Source organism: Onthophagus taurus, chromosome 7, assembly GCF_036711975.1.
Source record: "Onthophagus taurus isolate NC chromosome 7, IU_Otau_3.0, whole genome shotgun sequence".
NCBI classification, from domain to species: domain Eukaryota; kingdom Metazoa; phylum Arthropoda; class Insecta; order Coleoptera; family Scarabaeidae; genus Onthophagus; species Onthophagus taurus.
The window spans coordinates 16,340,717-16,366,451 of NC_091972.1; the positions used below are offsets into that span (position 1 = coordinate 16,340,717).

Consider the following 25,735-nt stretch of genomic DNA (forward strand, 5'->3'; position numbering starts at 1 on the left):
TGTCTTGTTGTCAACCCAACCCCTATTCCGATGGCCAGGATGTGGGATCTTGACGCTTCCACCTCTTTGCTTCATGATGAGCAGCCTCTTCTTCACTCATTTGTACTTGTGATTGAAGCGGGTGGCAGAGGGACGGCGTATCTACGTTATGCCATCAGTTCCAAACATCAGGAACTTGCTTTCGTGGCTCCAGATGTTGATCGACACGAACGATTTCTTCATTGGTCGTCGTCCATCGAGTCCAGCAGCATTCAGCAACCTCTTGATCGTCGCCACATATGGTTAGCGCTGCCCTTCGTGCCACAATTCACGCTCAATACTGCGCTGAGTCTGGGATTATTTCTGCTCAGCTATTCGGCATTCCTGTCCTCAAGGCGTGTGGTAACTCCTCATCATTCTGAACGTTTAACAACTCTGGGTACTGCAGATTGGATGATCGAACACTGCGCTGTGTCATTTTCTGACAACGGCCTTTTACATCGCTTCAGACAAATCACGAGTGTTATTTCATCTTTCCATGTCAGTAAATACAGGGAAATAAATTCGAAAATATTTCAAAAATTAAACTCATATATACGAAAATGGATTTGCGAAAAAAAATCTATTTATCATCTCAAATTTTATTATTCATGCGACAATAAAGCAGCTTTAAGTTGAGAAATATTGTGTGAAAAAATAAGATCTATACTTCCAAACGGTTGGAATTTAAGAAATAAAACTGTTTTGGGGTTAGTACGCAAATAACGTCAGGCTGCAAGTTTTCTTCCAATGAATTGGTGAGGTTCGTCGGTGATGCTAGAGTGCTAGAGCAAGGTATGTGAATCTCATCATAGATAGGCTGCAATTTGCACCATCCGTTTTTTGGAGATGTGGAAAGTCTCTGAAGTGATTTTTTGGCAGGGTATCGGATCCCTTTTTAACCTTCCAGAAAGCAGAAGTTCCAGAAATAATGATATGAATACGATCAAATCAGTGTTATCTGGATGTTTAATAAGATCGATCGATTTCTTAATCGTCCTCCAACTTTTGATTATGAATATGGTCTCCAGACCAATACTATAGAATAACCAGAAATGACACTGGAGGTATCCCGCCAGAACGCTGTCTGTGCAGCGACGACATGTTTTAGAAGGAGGTGTTGGCTATTGGTGTGCCATTGGTACCAGCAACAATCTGGCAGATCGTTGGGTTCTCTTTTTAGAGATGACGGAATTTAAGTCGAGGTCAAAAAATGTGGTTCCTTCAACATCAAAGGAACCGACATTAGTGTCCGTTCTGGTTATTATGTGTCAACACTGTTCTGCTTCATCTGTCCATTTCCATTCGTGCCACGTGACCAGCAAACGTCAATTTTTGCTTTGTGCTTTGTGTGTTAAGCGTGGGGACTTAATGTTTTTCTGAGTCATTGTCCACGTTTCAGCTTCATAGCATATTACAGGTAATATACAGGTATTCAAAATTTTGGCTTTTAAGTTTTTGCGTTTTAAAATGAAGCTCAATTTGCCTAAAGTTACCTTTCTTCTTTTTATTTCCGTTGTTTGATTCTCTTTTCCAGTTACTTGGTTTTGTCCTAAATATACGTAATCTGAAATTTTTTCAATTTCGTTTTGATCGACGAATATTCTATGGTTTTTATTGAACAAAACTTTCGTTTTATTTAAATTCATCTTTAATCCCACTTTTCCCCACTCATCTTTCTTCCACTATTTCTTGCAGGTCTTTTGGATTTATTGCAATTATTACTACATCGTCAGCGTAATGAAGATGATTTATGTTTTTGCCAGTCCTTTATTAGTCCAGTTCCTTTAAAAACATCTTCGACAGCTAGAGTGAGTAGGTTCTCTCCTGGGCGGTTTCCCTTCTTCAAACGTATCGGTTTCATTTTGACAGGGTAGCCATTAGATGTGTGTTTGACTGGAGTTACCTTAACAGCAAATTTCCAGAGTTGAAAGATAGTATTTTTGAAAAAGATTTGAAGATTGTAAAAGGGGAGGTTTGGAGGATCTTCAGGAGCAAGCTCTTTTACCTGAAAGAATCTTACATCTTATAATAAGCGAGGTATCCTGTAAGGGGACAAAATTGTAACCACCTTTTTCATATACCATATTTACGTCTGGACCAGATTAATTCGCGCTCTTCTTGCAATAACGGGGAAGGAAGTCATCTTCAGGAGCAAGCTCTTTTACCTGAAAGAATCTTACATTTTATAATAAGCGAGATATCCTGTAAGGGGGCAAAATTGTAACCCCCTTCATATACCATATTTACGTCTGGACCAGATTATTTCGCGCTCTTCTTGCAATAATGGGGCTTGGAATACCTGATACCTTACCTAAAGAGATTTCTTTATGGTTGCTTGGCGTTTCACTGCATTTTCAGTTCTTGATATGATGTTTTGATGAACCGAGTAATTTAAAGAAAAACAAATAATCTTGTAATAGTGAAACAGAAGCAGAATTACGTTTGCATATGCAACCAAATATGCTCAGTAAACGATATTTTTTCAAGAAAAAGCTGATTTATAACTCTATATTTTATTTCTTTTTATCCGATTTAAATTTAATATTTATTTATCTGTTGATATATGATACATCGAAATTATTTATTAACGTTAATAACATTTTATTCCATAACAAACATAAAGAACCAACTAAACAAATTAAAATTATTTTGCAAACTCAAAAGTATTTTCTTTCTCCTTCTTCTTCATTTTCGTCCTTAATTTTCTCCCTTCATTTCTCGCCTTTCTTAAAGTTTCGAATACTTTAAATTTCTTTTGTTCCTCAGTGGGAACCATCGCCTTACAACTCATAACATTTTTAACCAAAACGTTTTCTTTAACATAACCGACATACTCATACTTAACATCGTCTTTTTTCTTCACCTTCTTATCATCTTCTTTACATTTAACGGCAACCTTCATTTTAGGATCGACCCGTTTTAATATCTCAACCCTTGCCAAATAACTCTGTAATCTTAAAACATTCAATTTTAACGTTTCCAAAGATACATTTCTTCGACGTTTATCGACCGCTATTCCGATCGTTTGCGCGTAATTTCGATTAATTCCAGCCGATTTTAATTCTTTTATGGAAAAGCCTCTTCCTAAACGAGTTTTGGAGTGATAACGAATGGATGGGCAGCGAACGATTGGACGAAGATGGTCAATTGGAAGCGGAGTTAAACGTTTTGCTTTATCGATTCTTCTTTGATTCCGACGTTTTTTTCGCATTGGTTGATCGAGTTTGATGCGTATCAGTTTTTGCCAATCTTTATGGAAGTGATTGTTGGAAATCATGTTGTTGTGGCGAACCATTTTATTCTTTAGGATTTATTTTCTTTTTAATTAAATTCTTTTTAATGACAAGAGATAAACAAAACTATTTTTTCATATACCACTTTTTATTTTTTTGAATTTATTTTTAAGAGACTTGGATAATTCATAAAATATTGATTAATAAAATGTTTGCGGATTTAAATTTATTAAAAAAAAACAATTTGGTTTATGTTTTATTAGATTATAAAAATTCTTCTAAAATTTCTCTTCTTAAAATTTCCAACACAGCTTTCGGATTATCTTTAGGTATCTTAAAAAATTAATTCAGAAATTAGTTTAATTTAAAATAGATTTTTTTAATACTTACACTGTGTCCAGCTCTCAAAACTGCATAAAAAGATAACCTATCAATTTTTCTAACGAACGCCTCATTGATATTATCGATTGCAAAAGTGGTTTGTTTTTGGTCTTTCCATTCTTGAATTCCCTCCCATTTCAATTTTTTAATCCAATCGACGGTTCCGGCTACATTGACTACGTAATCTAATATTCCAGTGAGAACAAGAATTTTAATTTTACTATTATTTAAAAGATACTCAACTAAAAAAAAACTTTAATTTAACTTTTTAATTTCTTATGAAGTTGAAATCACGTAAACCTTTTTCTGTAACACCTTGAAATAACTCTTTTTCAAAATTTTCGTAACAATCCGTGTTAAAAAACGTCCATTTAAGCGCCTTTAATTTCAAATAAGGTTGGACGACGAATTGAAATAGATTATTACAGTTTATTTGGTCCTTGTGTAAATCTTATAAAAAAAACTTTAGAGAATAAAAAGAAATACTTAGTAATTGCAAAAATTACTGTCGTTTGTAAGATGAACGGGAAAAGGGTACAAAATGTTGTAAATATCGAATCCGTCGACGAAATTATTTAGAAAATGTTTCTCCAAGTCATGAGCTATTTGAAATTTTTTCCTTTTTATTGCGGAATTAATTTTTCTTATTTCGGCTTTGACGGATTTAAATTTATGTTCGTCGAATAATCCCTAAAATGAATTAAAAAATTATAACTTTTTTAAACAAATATCGTGTGTTCAATAAAATAAAATACTAATCAATTTTGATTCATTTTAGAAATAGAGGAAAAACGTTGTACAGACGCACAGTGGACCACAAGCGGTAAAATGTGAACGAAAATCAAATTTTCGAAATTTTTTTTTCGTTTTTTTTTACATGTTATATGTACTTTAGGTCCTAATAGACTGAGAGGTGAAAGGAATAAAGTGTTATGTACTTTCTAGTGCTAACTGTAAACAGTACTACAATTCTTGTGTATTAAATATCATAAAATGCTACAACTTTAGATGAAGAAAATATATTGTGTTCCACTTTTTCAAGACAATGCGTTGTTGCTATCTTGAACAGTATAGAAAGGTCTTCTTTTGGCACTTTTCTAATTTTTAAAATATTTTTGCAGAAATACGTAATAAGCACTTCTTTTAAAGCTAATTAACACCTACTTGAAGTTACAACCAAATGTTTTAACATATATATCTCGCAGAAGACGCAAGAAGAACTTTTGTCGCTAGAATATTCTTATTCTTTGAGATGTGCTCTATATGACATGATAACCACATCTTGCTTTAACTTGCTCCTTTCCAAGATATTAACGATCAAAGATGATCAGTGACTGAGTGTGTTATTTGACCGTTTTCATATAAAATGCTTATATTCTTTTTCTTAAAAGATAAATCTCGTATATTTGGTGTAAACTTGCATAACAATAATAGAATACCAGACTTAAAGTTTCAGGCATATCTAACAACCGGAAGTGGTTGTTAGATACAGTGCGGCAAAAAACTGGAACACTTGAAATATCTACTTTTTTTGTAAGTACGAAGGCTTTCACGGCCGGAGTTAATTGAACTAAAATTAGAACTAAAACTAGAACTAACACTAGAAACTTTCGGGTTTTACCGTGCGTCTTTTAAGAAAAGGTTTGACGTTTCGGATGCTATGTTGCAACCTTCTTCAGAAACACTTCGAACCAATTTTATTAAATAATATTTAAAAATTTTTTTTTTAATTTTTCGATAATTATCCAAACGTAAATGTAAATTCTATATTGCGTTGTAAGTGGGGGTTTGATGGTAGCGGATGTCATTCGACTTATAAACAAAAGTTCATCACAAATGCAGAGGGAAAAGATGATTCGCTATTTGTGTCTTCCTAGTCCCATTACGATTGGAAGACAATGATAATAATATTGTATTGTGGAAGAACCCCACACCATAATCTATACGGTTTTGTAGACCGATTAGATTACAATGGGTGCACGAAAATGCCGCTCTTATAAGAACCGAAGAAAAATATATATTTCAAACCAAATAAGCTCCCTTCAGCCATATACCTCAAAATGTGTAAGTGTTAACTTTTCTCTTTATTTCACGATGGTGGATGGCAAGGTATAAAGTCTTCGTTTTCTTAAAACTTTATTTGAATTATTCATACATGTTGTAAGTCTGTAATTCTTTGATGGGAATTTGAAGGAATCATCTGGAATGGAATGTTATTTATGCAGAGCAAAAATTTCACAGATGAACGGTAGAGCTAGAAGGTTTTAAGTTTGGTTTGTCTGTTCTCCATGCATACATTCGGTTTTTTGTGTGTCTGCTTCACATTTCATATAGATTAGAAATTAGAACTTGGAAGGTGACTAGTTGATACGTAGTTTTAATAAATTATCATCAGAGATTACTGTTATGACAATTTTATAGTAAGCGCGCATGTACTAATCACTTTATACTTCATTTAAGGAATTGACGAGGAACTAATACAGCGATTTGGCGTTGTTTTGGCTGCAATAAACAGTGGGTACAATATTAATTACAATGAATTTGATAAATATTGTTTCAAAACTGCCGAAAAGTACGTCCATTTTATAGTTGGTACTATATGCCATCCAGCGTTCATAAAATTTTGATACATGGATCTGCAGTTATTAAAGAAGCTCTACTACCTATTGGAGAGTTGTCGGAAGAAGCGCAAGAAGCTAATAACAAAAAAATTCGAAAATTTAGAGAGAGCCACACAAGGAAATGTAGTAGACTGGATACGAATGAACATCTATTTAAAAGACTGCTACTCAGCCCCATTTCACCCCCCCAGCTCACATCCATTTATAAGTAATTTTCAACAGCACATTTCTAGAAAACATAAAAAGATGAGTATCGAGACTAAAAGATTACTTATAACAGACAATGTAGAAGACCAGGAAGAAGAAAAAGAAGATGAATATGACGAAGAACAAGAATCAGAACAAGAGCTATATGAGGCAGGATGCAACGAAGATGAAGATGACGAAGAATGGTCTGAAACAGAACAAGAAGAAACACATATTGTTAAGCAACGTAGATAATTTATAGAGAATTAAAGTCCATTTCTGATAGGCTAAAAAAGCATGGTTCGTTCCATTTAAAATTTTCTACTTTCTCGCCATTGAAAATGGAGAAACAATAATTCAATTTTTGACCAGCCTGTATAAGATACTCCGATACAACAAATGACAATCTACTTGACAGCACTTGAAGAATAATCGTACCAATTTAGACCTTATTTGAATGAACGTTGGCTGAGATATGGGGTTTTAAAGAGCATGGTGAAATTTACCAAAAAAGTTTAGAACCAAAATAACTCGAAAACAAGAAACGCTAGGTACCAATAACTTTTATCAAAGTTGACCTATTTTTTACGTACAATCAAATGGTGTAATAAAAACTATAGCATTCCATTTAAAATAACGAAGTTATGGTCTACTTCGGTAGACCGGAAGTGGCAGCCATCTTGAAAATATTTTAGATTGAAAGTTCCGAATGAACAACCCATGCTACCAAAATTTCAAAATTGTACGAATAGTGGAACCTGAAAAAGTTCTAACGAACCAGATAAGTGAGACACTCTGTAGTTAAAGATTTATTTATAGAAACCTTACATCGAAGTAAACTATATAACCAATTTAGTTTAAACAATTTTGTATTTAGCTATTCTTCACGATTTAATAGCGTTGTATAAAATTTTGTATTTATCCAATTCTAAGGACCTAAATTATATGAAAAAAATAGACTGTGGCCTCAAGTAAATTAGTACTTCCGGTTGACATATTTGATCCAAAAGTTCACAAAGTCTTTAGCATATAGTCCTATAGCCACATACCAAGTTTCAAAAAATTATCTCAACCCAAACTGCGTTAAAATATTTTTGTTCGGGTTTTTTCGAATTTAGACCACTGTGAGACATAACCCGTCAGTTGATAACTACGACTGTTATCGTTCTTTGCGTAATATATTTGTGCAATCACAAATGCAAAAATGCTAAAAAAAAATATTTTTATTGGAAATTATCTGTGTCGACACCAACTACATTTTGGAAGACCTTGCGATCTCTTGGCGTCACTGACAGCAAACTCACGCAATCCACTCCGGATCCTAACTTGTTGGCCAGCTATTTTGCCGAACCGCCGGTAACGCTTGACGCTACTCAGAAGGCTACCTTAATTCAAACCATTTGTGCATCAGAGAATGGGAGCGTGGATGATGCACGTAGTTTTTCATTGACTATGGTTGACTCGGAGGTTGTTCGTGAGGCTCTCACTCAAACCCGCTCTACGTGCTCTGGTGCTGACTTTATCTGTCTAAAACAGATCTTGCCAATACTAGATGCTGTTCTGCCTCCGCTGAATCATATTTTTAACTTTTCTTTTGAATCATCCTCTTTTCCATCTATATGGAAACATGCACAGGTTGTTCCCATTCCCAAATTGAAAACTCCAGTTTTGGCTAGCGACTATCGTCCTATTTCAATACTTTCTCTTTTGTCAAAGGTTCTTGAGCGTATTGTGTATACCCAGGTTTATGATTTTCTTGAGAAGCATCGATTGATCAGTGACAAACAGTCTGGTTTCCGACGGGGTCGTAGTACTACTACTTCCTTGATCAAGATCACGGGTGATATAAGACTTGCCTGTGATAATCGTCGTCTCACTATTTTGGTTCTACTTGATTTCATCAAAGCCTTCGACTCTGTCGATTACGATCTTCTTCTTTCTATACTTTCATCTATTGCTTTTTCTTCCTCGAGTCTTTCATGGTTTCATTCATATCTTTCGCATCGCACACTGTGTGTCCGTGCCAATTCAACCTTTTCCAACCGCTTTGAGCTTTCTTGTGGTGTGCCCCAGGGCAGTGTTCTCGGTCCGTTGCTGTTTTCTATCTTCATTGATAGTGTCACCAAGGTTATTTCTTCAAATTTTCATCTTTACGCGGATGACCTGCAGATCTATACCGATACAACAGTTGATGACTTTCCTCAAGCTATTGAGCGAATTAATAATGATTTGCGAGAGTGCTTGAGTGGTCTAAACTATACGGTTTGAAGCTCAATGCTAATAAGACCCAAGCCATAATATTTGGTACAAATCCTCTACGGGGCAGGGTGGCTACTTTTGCTAACTCGCAACTTCTACTTGGTGACACCGTCATTAAATTTTCGGATGTAATTAAGAATCTTGGAGTTATGATGGACTCTGCACTCTCTTGGCGCCCCCAGGTTCAGGCGATTTGTAAGAGGGTTTACTCTTGTTTCCACTCGCTCCGTAAATTTAAGTGTTTTCTTTCACCTTACGTTCGACGCAACCTCTGTTATTCGCTGATTTTTCCACATCTTGATTATGCGGATACGGTTTGTACTGACCTGTCGATATCTTTGTGTAATAAACTCCAGAGATTACAAAATAATTGCATACGTTTTATATTCGATCTTGGGAAATATTGTCATATTACTCCTTACCGCAATAACTTACGTTTGCTTACGTACGTAAGCCGTCGGTCCTTCCGTGTGTTAACAAGTCTCTATAAGATTATTAAGACTCAGAGTCCACAGTACTTATTTAATAATTTTAAATTCTTATCATCACACGAGCGTCCCACTCGTTCGCAATCGGACTTAATTCTTCTATTCCCAATACATCATACGAATTTATACCACAGGTCATTTACGCTGTACGCCATATCCCTCTGGAATGGTCTCCCCATGGATATTTGAAACGCTCCAACCCTGTCATCTTTCAAGACTTGTCTTACACATTTCCTCTTCTCCCATCAAATTGCGATCTTGTAATATTTTACTTCCTTTTCTTCTTTTCTACTTTCTTCCCGATGTTCCTTATTCACCTTCTTTCTTTTCTGCTTTGTTACTCTGTGCATTTCTTACACTTTTCTTCCCTCCTTTTTGTTGTTTGTTTTTTTTTCTTTTTCGCTTTTGGTTAATTATGCGTGCGTTAATTACTTACTATTCTGTATATCTGGTGGTATCATTGTAATATAGTTTAGACTGGGTCGATTGGAAGATATCGTCTTTGGCGATAAATCGTTCCGTTTGTCAGAATTGAATTTATGATTTGTTTTTTGTTACACTACCGCCGCTAATATAGGATAATTATAATAATGTACAATTTTCCTTTGTTCTTTTATGGCAATAAAGTTTGTTTATTATTATTATTTATTATTAATTGTAGAAGATAAATTTAAAAAAAGAAACGAAGTAATCCCAGAAAATTTAAGCGTAAAGCATCCTCTAACATAACCACTCCAATTCGAGCAAAATGCTGTGCAAAAACATATTAATTCGAGAACGCTAAGGAAGTAAGGTAACTACAAAAAAGTAACTAATTTCTTTTACAGTTGTTGTTTTGGGGAGCCAAGAAACATTAAAAAAAAAACAAAATTTTCCCCCAACCCTTAGCGCGGCCTTGGGCTAAGGGAGTCTCCTTGTTTGATTCATTTTTCTGTATTGAAACTTTTAGACTCCATCCCTCTTATTCCTCCTTTTCAGAGGCGGCGCTACCGGGGGGTGCAAGGGGTGCACTGCACCCGGGCGCCGCCTAAAAGGGGGCGCCGGCGCCTTTTTAATGTTTTCTCCAACAATATCTTATCATTCTTTTGCAGTATTTAGACCTGTCAGCAGTAATTAGTCTTCAGAAAGCAGTATTTAGTGTTCCAGACGCTGTACTTAGACCTGTCGGCAGTATCTAGTCTTCAGAAAGCAGTATTTAGTCTTCTAGAAGCAGTATCTAGTCTTCTGCCAAAGTTATGCATGTTTTCTCCAAAATATTTTATCTTTCTTTTGCAGTATTTAGACCTGTTAGCAGTATCTAGTCTTCAGAAAGCAGTATTTAATCTTCCAGAGTAGTATTTAATCTTCTAGAGCAGTATCTAGTATTCAGAAAGCAGTATTTAGTTTTTTAGAAGCAGTATCTAGTCTTCTGCCAACGTTATGTATGTTTTGTTCTTGATACTGACAGCTACTTCTTTCTGGGTGTCTATCATCATCTTTTTGGGAACCTCTTATTATCTAACGGATCTTGTACCACCCGGTACCTCATTTCTGCAGCTGTTACTTTGCTTTTGTGCTTATCCTGCATTGGCAAAGTTTCCGTATTGGTGATTTCCTGTCCTGTGCAATAACAAGACAAGTCCATTGGTTTCTTGTTCATATTCTTCGCATTCTTTTATTGAACACATAAGTATTGCCATGAAAAATCATGTTTGGTTTATAATCAATTTTTTGTTTTCTCTGAACAGTAATTTCAGACTTCATGTGGACTTTGAACAATGTAATTCCTGTTTTTTGCTGAAGTCTAGTTTATAACTGTTGCAATTTCAGACTTTTTCTTCCAAATTAACCTTCTGACCAGAGTATTCCCGACTATTCCCTTAAGTTTGGTTTTTCACCAGTATAATTCTTAAACTTTTGCTGAAGTATGGGTTATTATTATTCCAGTCTTTTTTAAGTTTATTTATATTTCTTTGATTATATATATATTAATTAAAATGCATTTTTTAATTTTTCCCCCGCATTCCTTCCAAAATGCTTTGGGGGGCGCCACTTCGGATTCCGCTCCCTGGTGCTTCATTTGCTAGCGCCGGCACTGTTCCTTTTCCCCGACTGGAAGGACCAAATGAACGTTTACTTAGGTTCGAAATTAGATTCTAGCAATCATATGTTGTCACGTCACCGGTGTGTTGTGTAGTTCAAAAGACATCTTGGTCAGTACCATATAAATAGGTTGGTGCACAAGCATGATTCTATACTCCTCAATCTTAATAAGTTAGCATTTCTAACCTGCTTACCATGTTATTAATACGCTAATTAATTAGTTTTAAGGCGCAAGTTTCTATTATCTTTAATACCTGAGGATCCTAACTTCGTAAACCGGGGTTAGAGTTTAACGGTGAAACGTCATAGGCAACCTCGGTTTTTTTCCATTCTTAACAAAGATATCCTTTGAAGGCAAATGCGATAGAAGAAATCTCAAACACAAGCGAGTTTTGCTTCATTCCATTGAAGTGAAGATGTATTTTTGCTAGTCGTGAAAAGTTGAAGCCGAGGTGCTTCAATTGAGACCTTCTGATGGTGAAGTTAATGCCTCACAATGTTAGACAAATAACTACTTTGTGTCTAGGCTGCTTGTGGCCGAGGTGTTAAAGTTGAGATCTTTAAAGATGAAACACCTCCTCGGTCGCAAGCAACCTCGGCTTATTTTGCTTTCAACGAAGATAGTCTAGATTTTTGCTAGTCGTAAAAAATCGTAGTCGAGGCATTACAATTGAGCCCTTTGAAGCTAAAACGCCATAAAGTCTCGGTCGCAAACGATTTCGGCTTCATTTTATTACAGTTAGCATGTATTTTTGCTGCTCGTAAAAAGAGCAAAAAGTTATGACATTTAAAAGTGATGGGCGATAAATTTGATGCCCCACAATGTTGTTAGACCAATAACTATTGTGTATTAAGGCATAAAGAATGTATTTTCGTTGGTCCAACTTAATGATAACTAACTGTGTCGTATTTGTGAACAAGATGATGTACCAGTGCAACACATTCTGTGTGATTGTCCAGTTTTGTGAGATCTGAAATTAAAAGCTTTCGGAAAAAAATGTCTGAGTATGTCTTTGGTAATTGTTTAGGCTGGTCTATACATATGCCCAGAGTGAGTGTTAAGGGATTACAAAAAATACGATAAGTTTTGATGTTTATGATACTTGAAAGAAATAATCTCGGCCGACTTCGAAGACGTCGGCCGCCTTAAGTGTTGTTCGTGATACTATGGGCTTCTTCCATAATTCAAGCAGAGTAGCCTTGGTCTCACGTGTAATATGCTGTTTACTAGATATACAGGGTGATTCATAAGTAATGGGCCAAATTGTAAATGTACGTTCAGGAGGCCAAAATAATAATATTTTCATTAACAATAATGGGTCTTAGTCTGCTCCTTACTGAGATACAGGATGTTAAAGCGAAAAAAATAAAATAGATTTTTGTTAATAGATCAGCTACTTTTCTACATAATGACTCATAGTTGACTTATAGTTTTTGTAAGGGTAAACAATAATGTGTGAGAGGATTTGAGTTAACTCGTAGATGTCGCCACATGCGCCATATGAATTAGATGAAATCAGCTACAAATTTTTTATCGCTCATTATTTTACAACATACTTGTTTAATTTGGATAGCCCCATCATTTCTGTAGAAAAAAGCTATACTTCTTTGATCTTGAAAATATTAACGATTTTCGAGATATTTAAATTTTACTAATTCACTACACTACATTTCACGGTGGTCGACGTAGCATTAATCTGTTAAAACACAAGCATGGCATGGAATGTTGACATTTACCTAACCGTAATTGATAATTGATAACAATATTAAACTGAAACCATAAAAAAATTACGTAATAAAACAATTTATTGTACGCCAGTTAATAAAACGAAATACAACATTAGAACAGACTTGAACTAAGACCACTTACGACAACTGTTATCAAAACCTACATGTTAATGTTGTGCGAAGTTAAATTAAATTTAAGCTTAATTATGAGCTACTGCAAAAGGTTTTTAACATGACCACCACCAGCATTTATACACGCATTTAACCGCTTGGTTAAGGATTGTCTGACTTTAAAAAATGTAGCAGGATTATTTCGTATTGAATTGGCTGCATCTTGAATTCTATTCCATAACTCGTCTCGTGTATTTATAGTAGGTTCAGCATAGACCATTGATTTCATGTAACCCCACACATAAAAATCAAGTGGATTAAAATCGGGACTGCGAGGTGGCCACTAAAATTCACTACCACGTCCAATCCAACGGTGAGGGAATGTTTCATTCAGATGTTCGCGCACAGCACGTGAAAAATGTGGAGGAGCACCGTCTTGCATGAACCACATATTTCTTCTTAGTTGTAATGGAAGATCTCCCAAGAGGTCGACTAAGTCATTATTTAAAAAAATTAAATATGACTCTCCATTTAAATTAGGAGGTAATTCAACTGGGCCCAGTAATGTATTGCCTATTACACCGCACCACACATTTATTTTAAACTCGTGCTGGAAATGTCTATCTTTTTTTAAACGAGGGTTTTCGGTTTCCCAGGCATGACTATTTCGCCAATTAAAAACTCCGCGTCTGGTAAAGGTTGCTTCATCCGTGAAAAGAATGTTATTTAGGAATGTTGGATTATTATTCAATTTTCCTTTTAGCCACTGACAAAATTGAACTCTGATTCGATAATCTGTTGGAAGTAAATTTTGCACAGGTATAAAATGATAGGGATATAAATTTTCCTTGTGTAAAATTCTAGTCACGGATGGTTGGCTTATTCCAGTTGCTGCAGACAATCGACGAGTGCTTATTTCAGAATTTTGCGCAATTCTTACCAAAATTTCATCTTCTTGCTGCGGAGTGATAATCTTAGGACGTCCTGTATGATATTTTGGACGAAATGAACCTGTTTCACCCAATCGATTATAAATATTTTGAAATATCTTCCGGTTTGGCTGCCTTCTGTAAGGGTACATTTCACGATATTTTCTGGATGCTGCTTGCCCAGAAAAACGTTCTTGTGCGTAAACGCATAACATGTCTCTCATTTCTTCGTTTGAAAAGTGATTATGTCTCGGCATTTTGATTTATGTTAGGACAAGAATGAATCAGTTTACTTAACAATAAAATGTTTTAAACTATTCATTAAACGTAAAAGCTCATTGACGTTTCATAATTCATATGGCGCATGTGGCGACATCTACGAGTTAACTCAAATCCTCTCACACATTATTGTTTACCCTTACAAAAACTATAAGTCAACTATGAGTCATTATGTAGAAAAGTAGCTGATCTATTAACACAAATCTATTTTATTTTTTTCGCTTTAACATCCTGTATCTCAGTAAGGAGCAGACTAAGACCCATTATTGTTAATGAAAATATTATTATTTTGGCCTCCTGAACGTACATTTACAATTTGGCCCATTACTTATGAATCACCCTGTATAGTTTTGGTGTTTGTAATACTTATAGTCTAGCCAAATTTGAAACTGCAAGAAAAGTCTAGAATTACACTTGCCAAAGTCTTCAATTAACAGCATTTAGTCTTTTGCAAGCAGTATCCAATATTCTTTTAGCAATGTAACTTTCTATTAACAATATCTAGTGTTTTGCACGCAGAACCTCGTCTTCTGCCAACAAAAGAATACGAAACCTATGACGGTTTTGTGCTATTTTCAGGGTTGCTGTTATTGATCCAAATGCACTTTCACGTTGTCTTGCATACATTCAGTATCGTAGAACATCAATTAAGTACTCCGATAAGACACCATGTATATTGGAATACTGCCAGAAAAATGCCAATCATTTATAGTATCTATCTTGTTTTGCCAAACATGAAATTAATTAAATTAAAAGTCTTTGGGGAAAAATGTCTGAATATGTTCTTGATAACTGCTTAAACTTGTCTATATACCCAGAGGGAGTATTAAGAGATTACAAAAAGGGAGAAACATTTATGCCAAATAATAAATTACAAAATTATAATTATTATTCGAGTTAGATGGGGCGCCATATTAGTGCCATCCAAACATGATACTAAATAGTCGAGATTACATAGAATTTTTGCCAGAATCTATATTATCAACTAGAGTTGACAACTTACAACCCCTACAACTATGAAACTTTTAACCCCTAAAACTCGGCTCAGGAGCTTTTACCACACGTATAAAAAAATACGTAAACCTTATTTTGGTCCATTCTATGGCTGTATATAGAAGAGTATAAGACGAACTTGCTCCTAAAAACCGCTTATACATATATAATTATAGGATGGTTTAATGTCGCTAAAAGTATTTTAAGTGTTTTTAAAGGAATGTAGTTCTCAAAAGTACAGTTTCTTCACAATAATCACGTGTAACGAATAACCTACTTGGTAATAGTGCTGAAAAACAGTTGGCTATGGTTAGCTGAGAGTATAAGCTAATGACAGCTGGTGTGTTGTATTCACAATTAATGAAGGTAAAGTGTCGAAGTTTTTAAAAGATGTAGGCTTGAATAAAGCACTAAATGAGGAACATTTTGAAGCTTATCATGATTATTTTGATGTGCGATCGGGAAATAGTGACAAATCAAGTGAAGACGATGAAGAGACTGAACAGGAGTTCGCCAAGGCCTACTGGCAGATTCCTTTCTTTATCAAGTACCAACGTTGCATCCTGCAGATTTCGGTAATGACGACATTCCTTTTGTTGAAGAAAATGTTGTAATAGAAATTGAAGCAAATCAAAATGACCTAGAAATAGTTGATGAAAATGACGAAGGACTCGAAATAAATTGCTTTAGAAGAAGTCAATGATAATTTAGGCAGCTATGCCACTGAAAATGACTGCCAGCTAATTGTAGATTTTTTGGAGAACGGGTGTATAAAGCTAAGTGCGCAACTAAATTCTCATTAAATACCTATTTAGAAATGCGCCTTGAAGCAGCTGAAATCGACCATTACTGGGATCACGTAAACATATTGGATCAAGTAATATTGGGTCAACTGCGATGTTTAAGAAATGATTCTGATCAAACCCAACGTAGTCACAAGAAAAATCTTTCCAGAAAACAAATACAAACTACTTATTTAATCAAAGATCAGCAAGTTTGTAGGGACACTTACATGTTTTGTCACCAAATCAAGACAAAGAGATTAAAACGAATTTTGAAAATGTACAATGACAGTGGATTTGTTGCAAAGGTCAACAATGTCAACAAAATTGCTAAAAATGCTACTTCATTTACTGACAAAAAGTACGTTGTGAATTTCCTGAACAATTATGCTGAGCAACATGCGATTTATCTGCCAGGTGGAAGTAGTACTGTATATAACACCAATCTAAAACTGTTGCTTTCCAGTGATAGCAAGAAAAAAATTACGATATCTACAAACATTTGGCGAGAGAGATGCTCGACCATTGTCATCATGAGGTCAAAGTCAGACCTCTGTTCCTTTTTCCAAAAACATTATACTTCAAGGGCTGCTATGGTGGTTGCAAGTGAAGAGAAAATAGCCAATGCAGAAAAAATGATGGCGCACTTAGAACTGGTAAAAAATGAATGACAGTTTTACCAAAATACAATAAAAACATGAGACAAGTGTCCATTACAGTTTCGATATGGCCCAACAGGTCCACATTCTCAGCAATCCCTTACAACAAACAACTAATAAACAGGTAAACTACCTCATCCCAGAAAGTTTAAGCTCTACTAAAGGTTCAAATCTTATTGCAAGCCTGTTTCACCATTACTTGGCGCAAAATAGTAAGGGAGAGGATGTAATGTAGGTACATTCATACTGACAATTGTGTCGGGCAAAATAAAAATAATATTTTGCTCGGCTACTTGGCGTGGAGGATGACCTGCCAAGGATACTTGGCCTGTAGAGCACACAAAATTTTTGTGTGATTGGGCATTTGGGCTCTTTAAAAAGAAGTTCAGAACAATGTGCATTTTTTGTCTACGCCATCTTCTGAAGTAAACTCTGCTGTGACCGTTGGAAATGAAAATGGCGATAAATGGCTGTAAAGGTGTATTGGTGACAGAAAACGAGGCATAAACGATTCTTTTCGCATTGGTCTCTAAACCTATTAACCCCAATTTTAAAACATACTCTGACTATTTATTTTATTGAACACACGATCATTAAAAAAAAATTACTAAAGTGTATCCAATTTTTCCATAATTACTAATAAAATCAATCGGCGAAATATAACCACCAAAAAATCCAACTCCTTTTAAATTAAAATCATAACCTCCATCTCCATCTTTATTTTCCATTTCGATCCTATTTGCTAGTTCAACTGCAAATTTAGCTCCGTAACTTTGTCCAAAAACGTATAAAGAGGAATTTTTCCATTCCGGTTTTTCTGTAAAAAAGTTCTTAGCAAAAATGATTAAATCGTCGCCGACTTGTGTAATATTCTTTGGCAATTTGGCATTTGCTTTATTAATTTTATAACTAAACCCAACTTCAACGGGATAATCAACAAATAAAACGTTAAATTCTCGAATCCACGTGTCGTTTCTTTTTGTTAATTCAAAACTGTAGGGTCCTATTTCCATGAAATTTCCGTAGCAACTAGCTGCAATACCCGGGCCACCTTGCAACCATATTAATAAAGGTCTTTCTTCCGGTTTCGTTACGTTCGCTGTTGTATAATATAACCAATAAAAAATATTTTTTGATGAATCTATTTCAATAAAACCCCAATCTTGTTTTGTGTTACCAATAAAGTGTATAGATACATCATCTAAAAAATCTATAGCTGACAGCAACAAAAAAATTAATAATTAAACTTTAATTTAGTAAATATGAATTATTAATAAATTATATTTACGAATCAACGTTTACCTTGTGTATAAAAAAGAATTAATCCAACAGGAATGCACAAAAAAACTACAGAGATCCATCTACTACGCGACATTCTACATCAAAGAATGGTTTATTGAAGAATTACTGTTGTAACATTCAATTAGGATAATTGCAATTTATAAACGTCACGCATCATTAAATCGAGTTTAGCTGCAACGGCATTCGCGAAGTGTGGGTAAATAAAAATAATCACAAAATTAACCTCTGAAATCTTAATGAACTTTATGACCTTAATAAAACCAATGCAAAGAAAAGTGCAAATATCGTTTCGTTCTACTATATTGCAACATTTCTTGGTATATCAAAATTGAAACGAATAACTTAGCATGTAACGATCATATTAAAGATAAACTTTAAAACAATTTTTTTAACTGTATATGCTGTAATTTTTTATTAACATGCGAGGTCTGTAATAAAAAATTGTCGTGTACTTTAAGAAGTATTAGCAAATATTTCAGTGTTTTCGAAAATTACACTAAAACCGATTATTTGTTTTATGTTTATTTTATTTTTAATTTATAATATACAATCAAGGTAGCAGGAATTGAAGATAGTTGACTTGTCAAGGTAGCAAATGATATGGAATTGGACGTTACGTAATATCAGCCAGATAAATAGAGTTCAGTTATGATCATTTAGTTTCATGACTTCCAGATAAAAATGTTGGGTTTCGTTAGGAACGTTGCGTGATGAAATATATGTTAAAAAAGTCAGTTCTATCTATCAAGGATAATAACCTCTATATAAGAACTGTTGGGTAAGGTCACTTTTCTTTACCCGGGCCAATGACCTCCACGTAAAATAATGTTTTGTAAAGGTTATGGACGTTGCGTAATGATAAATTGGGATAGGTTGATTATGTACTAACCTTAATGAGTGCTAAGTAAAAAATGTTGGGCGAGATTGTGGAAGTCGCATAATACTACGTAGGTTGGGAAAAATCATTTATAGCACATTTTCATTATTAGAATTAGTGATTGAGTAACTGGCGAATTTTTAAGCCGAGCTAACTGTACTCAACCAAACTAAGGCCCACTTTTACCATCCTCCTGATAGACTATCTAGAGGATAGTTGCCATGGTTACAGCGGTTTTAAGCGCTCTCATTGGTTAAGAGCTAGATTTATCTATCGGATAAATTTATTAATAGGTAGTAAAAGTGGGCCTAAGTAGTATGGTGTAGAAGATACTAAAAAACTCGAAATGGCTAGAGCTGTACGATAACCATTGATATGTGCTGCTGATATTCTGCTTGGAGAAGTAACTATAGCAATTGAGATAAGAAACAGGCATAAGCACGGAGCTTCTTCGGTTTTCTTAACACTGCAGTAATCGCGTCTCCGGTTATTACAAGCGTGGGCGCATCTTATCTCTAAGATGCCCATTCAATGCATGCAAAAGTATTTACTGATCAGTCCAGACAGACTGTCTACGTCATCTCTTAGATGACATGCGACTATTGGAGTGTTAAGGGAACTTGCTTTAGACCTTAGAAGAACATTTTAAGACACTAGTATAGATGGTAACTCCAAGAAATAAGAAATGTGACTCAAAGTTAAAAGATGCTTTAATCTGATATAATAAATTAGAAAATAATTAGAAATCATACTGAATTTCTTGGGGATCATTTGAGTATCGCAACTGCACAGCTGTAACTGAGCGACTTGTTCATGAGGAAGTGACTAATTCGATGGGTTGAGGACTTATGTACATAGATTGTGCCAAAAATAACGTAGAAAAATGACTGGGCGAAGAAGCCATTTGTGAACACGAATATTTAGTCAGAATGCCATGATCCACATTGTGCCTTAAGTGGTAATTTATTTAATATCACATGGACTGATTCTGAAACATCCATAGTTAGGTTCTCTTAGATAGTAGGGAGTTCTGTAATGTTCTTATACAACTGTTGTATATTTTGACACTGGAATATTTTGCATTCTTTAACTGAAGAAGCAATGTGTCGACTTCGAAAATGACTGCAATTTCCTTAATTGCGATGCTGCTTGTTGATTTTCAAACATATTTTTGTTTCTCCACCAAGTTGTGGAAGTGAATACTTCAACTACAAATGTTCAAACATTGTTGTTTGATTCATCATTTGCTATTATTGGACCTAAACTATTGTTTTGCATATTAATGTTAGCAACAAAGGATATGAATTAGACTGTGGTACTTTTCAACACTGCTCACTTTCGAACTTTTTGAAAATGAAATTCTTCCTAACGGATATTAATTCGTTGCTTATAAAAAAATCCTCTTAAAACCTTATGACATGAGATGTCTTTCTACACTATGAAAACGCTTTTGGTATTTTAGTCAGCAGATTTTTTGTATTTAATAAAAAAGTAAGTTTAAATGTATTTACATCATTTTGACATAGTGGGAGTTGTTTGAACCAACGATCTGGCAACGACGATCACTTCGCTTCTTACAAACATTATACAAACGAGGTTGGAGGGGGTCGGGGGTTACCGTATTTGTTTGAGACAAACAAACGTGTATAGAAGCATAGCGATGGTCCATCTAGAGAGAAGCAAAACGACCGTCGTTGCTAGATCGTTGGTTTGAAAGGAGTTTGTTGTTCGCTTAAATTCATGTTAAAGAAAATTCATACACAATTCTTGTGGAATAATGTTTTTGCGATCATTAATTGTGTGAACAAGAGTGTGGAAACCAAACTCGAAACATTGCCGAAATAATGACATTTTCATAAGTTTTTGATAATAACTTTACTGGAACGAGGGTGAGTTAGGTCTGTATTTTTAGTAGTTTACAACAATAACACTGATTGTTTTGTTACTAGAAAAATTCGCGGTATGCCCGGTTCATATTATTCCAATAGTATTGAGTCCAGTGATCGAAACCAGTGCTGGAATGCCACTGGAATAATTTCAACCAGCATTAGAATGCACTAGAATACACTCATTCCAGTGAGTAATCTAGTCCAGTGATTGGATTCAAGAGTCTCCAGCTCGCCCATTCCAGCGCCACCAATCCAGTAAACATTGAACACGCATTGTTGTGATTTCATAGTTGATAGATGGTTGAGGCTTCTGTAACTATTTCCAGTAGATAAAAAGGAAAGAGTGACTTCTAGCTTTATTCAGATGCTAAGGTTCACTTAGATCCATTTCTAGTTTTATGTTTGCAAGTATAGTATCTTTGAATAATGTATCGCTACATTGAATATTACTAAATTAATGATAACAACTCCTTAAAATTTTCTGCCATCATTCACATTGCCAGCCTGTATTCAGAGACGACTTCAGCTGTGGCAAAAGTATCAAACCTTCCTTGTATTTCTTTCACTTATCCAATTTCTCACCCAAATCAAATCCATTTTTCTTCTTTTAGTTCTTCCACTACATCAGTTACTTCTTCTAACAGTAGTAATTGAACAATTTTTGAACTCCTTAATCATTGTTATTGTAGTGTTACCACTTCAACAGCTTTTGAATGACTGGAATAATAGGCTTGTTTTAATTCAAGAGTTTTGCAGTTCCAAACAGTTCTGAACCTTTCTGAGCATACCTATTGAATATTAGATGTATGCATGGAAAGTGTGTTCAGAACTACAGAACACTTGAACCAAAACAGGTCTAATGTAAACGATATTTAGTCCAGCACTGAACTGGATTGACTCGCTGGATTACTGGACTGAAACAATATCAACATATGATCCACTTCAGCACTGGACTGGATTGACTCGCTGGAGTCAATTAGGAGGCATTACAGTATAATATCCTTTTTAAACTAAATTTTCATAACTTTTACGGTTAATTTCACATATTCGTTCTGATACCATCTTTTGTGGAATAGCGGAACTAAGTACACCGATTTCTTTTTGCGTGATATATTCCATTCAGTGTCTATTTATTATTTATAATATTTATACTGACTATATCATTTTTTTTGAAAGTATGCATTGTATACATTTAATTGTATCAAATTTTAATTCAAAACTGAAGTATACTTCTCCAATTAACCCTCCTCATATATTATTTCTCCCCAGATTTGTTAGATGGCGACTAACGTATTTATTTCGAGTTCGAGAAATGTTTTAAGTCCGGTTAACGCTTGCATTAAATATCAGATAACAGGGTAACAGAAAATTGAAAAGTAAAACTGAGAGGAAGGATTCATGAAAACGCGTAAAAAAATTAAGAAAAAAAACTTAAAAATAAACGTTGATTAAAGATGAAGCCAAGGTTAATTTACTTTCACAAAAAATTTGTAATTATCATAATCATTTCAGTTTCAATCACTACATTCCTTTTTTATGTGGTTGATTTTTCTGGAAACCCAGCCATTTATTTAATTATGGAAAATAAGTCAAATTGAAATAGACGAGCCGTTCGTAAGTTGTGGTGTTGTTAGAATCCAATTAACTGTGCAATTTTCTCAGAAAGTGTGTTGAGCGAATAAATTGAAAAGGAGCAAAATTCCATCAGTTGAAAATTATACTTAAGTGTAATTATTTATAATTTTCATACCTACACAGAAATATTTTAGATGTTGTAGCGTTTTATTTTAGTAAGAATGTTGTGCACCACGAAAATATTTAAATCTAATAGAATATTACACTAATTCATATAAATATATTTTTACAGCATTGGAAAAAGAATAAAGATACCTTGATCGTGTGTCGTAAATATACGTTGGTTGTCGTTTCAATTTGTGGCTTTTATAGCAACAGATTCTTATTAAATAAGAACTTGACTATGCATACACATGAATACATATACACATAGATGTATCAAAATCACGAGGTGGTCTTTTTACACGATTACTTTCTCTTTATATACTTGTAAGAAAGTTTATGGTTATCCACATGCTACTACAACACTTACTCCATCTTAAGATACTCTCCGCAGTTGCAGCTGCTGAAATGTTCTGAACTCCTCTCTATTGTACCAGTAGCAGGGTACATCTTTTCATATTCGTCAAGTTGATTGGTGGCGTCCGAAAAGGGTCTCATACCTTACATCGCATAACACATAAATACATAAGTCTATTACACAGTACTAATTGTAAGTGGTTTGCGAAAATGACTAATCAGAAGGCTGTACCTACCTATTCTCAAATGTTCACTCTGTGCATAGTACCATCTAAAAATAAATTCTTATAGATTATAACCACCACATTCGAAAGAGATTTGATTCTTACCGTCAAGTTCGCACTGTGAATAAACCCATTGCCGTTGTCCTTCTGCTGGGCTATCTACATCGATTTTTGTCTTCAGCATAGCACATAACAAATGTAGCATATGCTGCCTTAGCAGTAGCACTAAGCATTTATTAAGCACTGCAAGTACTGACATGTCGGTGGCCAACGTGAGCATGTTCAACCTCGAGAAGACCACTCAAGAGATGCACATATTTACTCATTTATTCAGTCAATAAATAAGTGTTGAGTAAAATCTTAATAATGTGTTGATTAGTACAAATATCTCCATAAAATTTTTTGTGAAGAACTTAAAATTTACATAAAATGTTGCATGTATTGTTTAATACTGCTTAGAAATGTGTTGGCTGTTGTTGCAGTGTGACTTATAAATGTCCTAGATGTAACGTATGAAGTAGTTATCTACTAGACACGTTTCAGCTGATGGACCACACTAATATGGTTATTACGTTGCATTATTATATTGGTCACTTCTTGTTAGACTGAATACTACCGTAATCAGTCGTATATCATCCACTAAGACCGCGTACTCGAACTTTGGCCAAAATACAAGTTTCGGTAAATGTTTCTGTTTTGGCCAAAAATCGACCAAACCTTCTGCAAGAACCGAAACTTCGTCCGTCGAGCCTCGACTGGCGTTTGTCAGTTTGTCAGTTTGTATTCTCGTATCTGCTTTGGCTTCTATGTACGGAGATTTCATCTTGTTTGATGCAAGATGAAACAAGTTGTTTGTGTACGTGCAGTTACCGTGCGTGAACGAGTTGGAATTTCTACGACAAAAGCACAAACGCATTGCTGACTTGTCAAAAGTCATATGTAAACATTGCAAAATACTTTACTGTTTGGGCAGTAACGAATCAAAAAAGCAAACTATACATCGATTGAAGCAAAATTTTCCAAATTTTACAATTCAGAGTATCGACAAAATACTCGACGAGAAGAAAAATGAAGCCAAAAAAGAAAATGTGACAAATATTAATAATAACAATCGAATCTCATGCAATGTACCTTGACAAATATAACAAAAAGAATGATGAAGCAACCGCAATGGGCAGATGATCATGCAATTGCTCAGTGAATCGATAAGGCCTCGATTAATCAATTACTCTATAGTGGAAAGTACGGCTTTTAGACGTGTTAATTACACAGATCGAAATTGTCGATTACTTCAAAAATTTATTTCTCAAGAACTATAAGTGATTTTTCAAAACGGCTTTTTGCATTAAAAAGAGTACATTTTAATTAATAATTTGTGATATATCCACAAGGATCCTTCCAGAAATTAATTTTATAGCGGATTTAGAAAGTTATCGATGAAAACTGCAGCAACGAAAATTTTATCAAAACTTCAAATATTGTTATCTCAAAAACTAAAAGTTATTTTTCAAAACGTGTTGGTTCATTGGAAAGATGACACTCTTATTAACACTTTGGGAAATTTTCATACTCATATTCCAAGAAATAGATTTTATACGAATTATTAAAGTTTAATCGGTGAAAATTGCAAAATTCGAAAAAATTGTCGATTATTTCAAAAATTTATTTCTCAAAAACTAAAAGTGATTTTTTAAAACGGCTTCTTGCATTAAAAAGAGGATACTTTTATTAATAATTAGTGATATTTCCACGAGGATTTTTCAAGAAATTAATTTTATAGCGAATTTTGAAAGTTATCGATGAAAATTGCAACCTCGAAAATTTTATCAAAATTTCAAATATTGTTTTCTCAAAAACTAAACGTTATTTTTCAAAACGGGTTGGTTCATTGGGAAGAGCACACAATTATTAACATTTTGGAAGATTTTCATACTCATATTCCAAGAAATGGATTTTATACGAATTTTTAAAACTTAATCGGCGAAAATAGCAAAATTCGAAAAAATTGTCGAAGCCGGATATTTGGTAACTATCCAGTACCCGGCCGGATTTTAAAATATGGCCTTATAGGCTGGATACCGGATGGTTGCCGGATATCCGTTCTACCACTACTATAGAGTATACGTTGTGTATCTTACACTTTGCAACTGGTCATTAATGATGCCTTATTCAGAGAAGAAGGCATAGAAATAGCAATAAAACGATCCAGAAATTTTGGAACTGAGACAAAAGCAGAATTTCGATTTCGGTTTTGGCGGGTACCTGGTGTTGCTGTATATAATCACCACAAATGACAGTATGTCTATGAGTGGGGTTATAAGCCCCACATGATGCAGTTTTCATCGATAACTTTCTAAATCCGCTATAAAATTAATTTCTGGAAGGATCCTTGTGGATATATCACAAATTATTAATTAAAATGTACTCTTTTTAATGCAAAAAGCCGTTTTGAAAAATCACTTATAGTTCTTGAGAAATAAATTTTTGAAGTAATCGACAATTTCGATCTGTGTAATTAACACGTCTAAAAGCCGTACTTTCCACTATAGAGTAATTGATTAATCGAGGCCTTATCGATTCACTGAGCAATTGCATGA

General features: G+C 34.5%; 1 protein-coding gene and 1 pseudogene across 2 annotated transcripts; both read right to left on the minus strand.

The window, feature by feature from the left end:
- Window positions 1-2,665: 2,665 nt before the first annotated feature.
- LOC111421953 (large ribosomal subunit protein eL13 pseudogene) lies at window positions 2,666-3,316 on the minus strand (annotated as a pseudogene).
- A 147-nt stretch (window positions 3,317-3,463) lies between these two features.
- On the minus strand, window positions 3,464-18,227 carry LOC111421952 (retinoid-inducible serine carboxypeptidase-like). 2 transcript variants are annotated; one of them, XM_071197452.1, is made up of 6 exons: window positions 18,055-18,227; window positions 17,361-17,968; window positions 4,142-4,325; window positions 3,936-4,085; window positions 3,645-3,877; window positions 3,464-3,587 (listed from the first exon to the last, which is right to left on the minus strand). In XM_071197452.1, the coding sequence occupies exons 1-6, from the start codon at window positions 18,125-18,127 to the stop codon at window positions 3,519-3,521; spliced, it is 1,317 nt and encodes a 438-aa protein (XP_071053553.1). In that variant the 5' UTR covers window positions 18,128-18,227; the 3' UTR covers window positions 3,464-3,518. The 2 variants fall into 2 exon arrangements, with proteins under 2 accessions (XP_071053553.1, XP_071053554.1); XM_071197453.1 differs by having other exon boundaries at window positions 17,361-17,962; window positions 18,055-18,208.
- Between the last annotated feature and the right edge of the window lie 7,508 nt (window positions 18,228-25,735).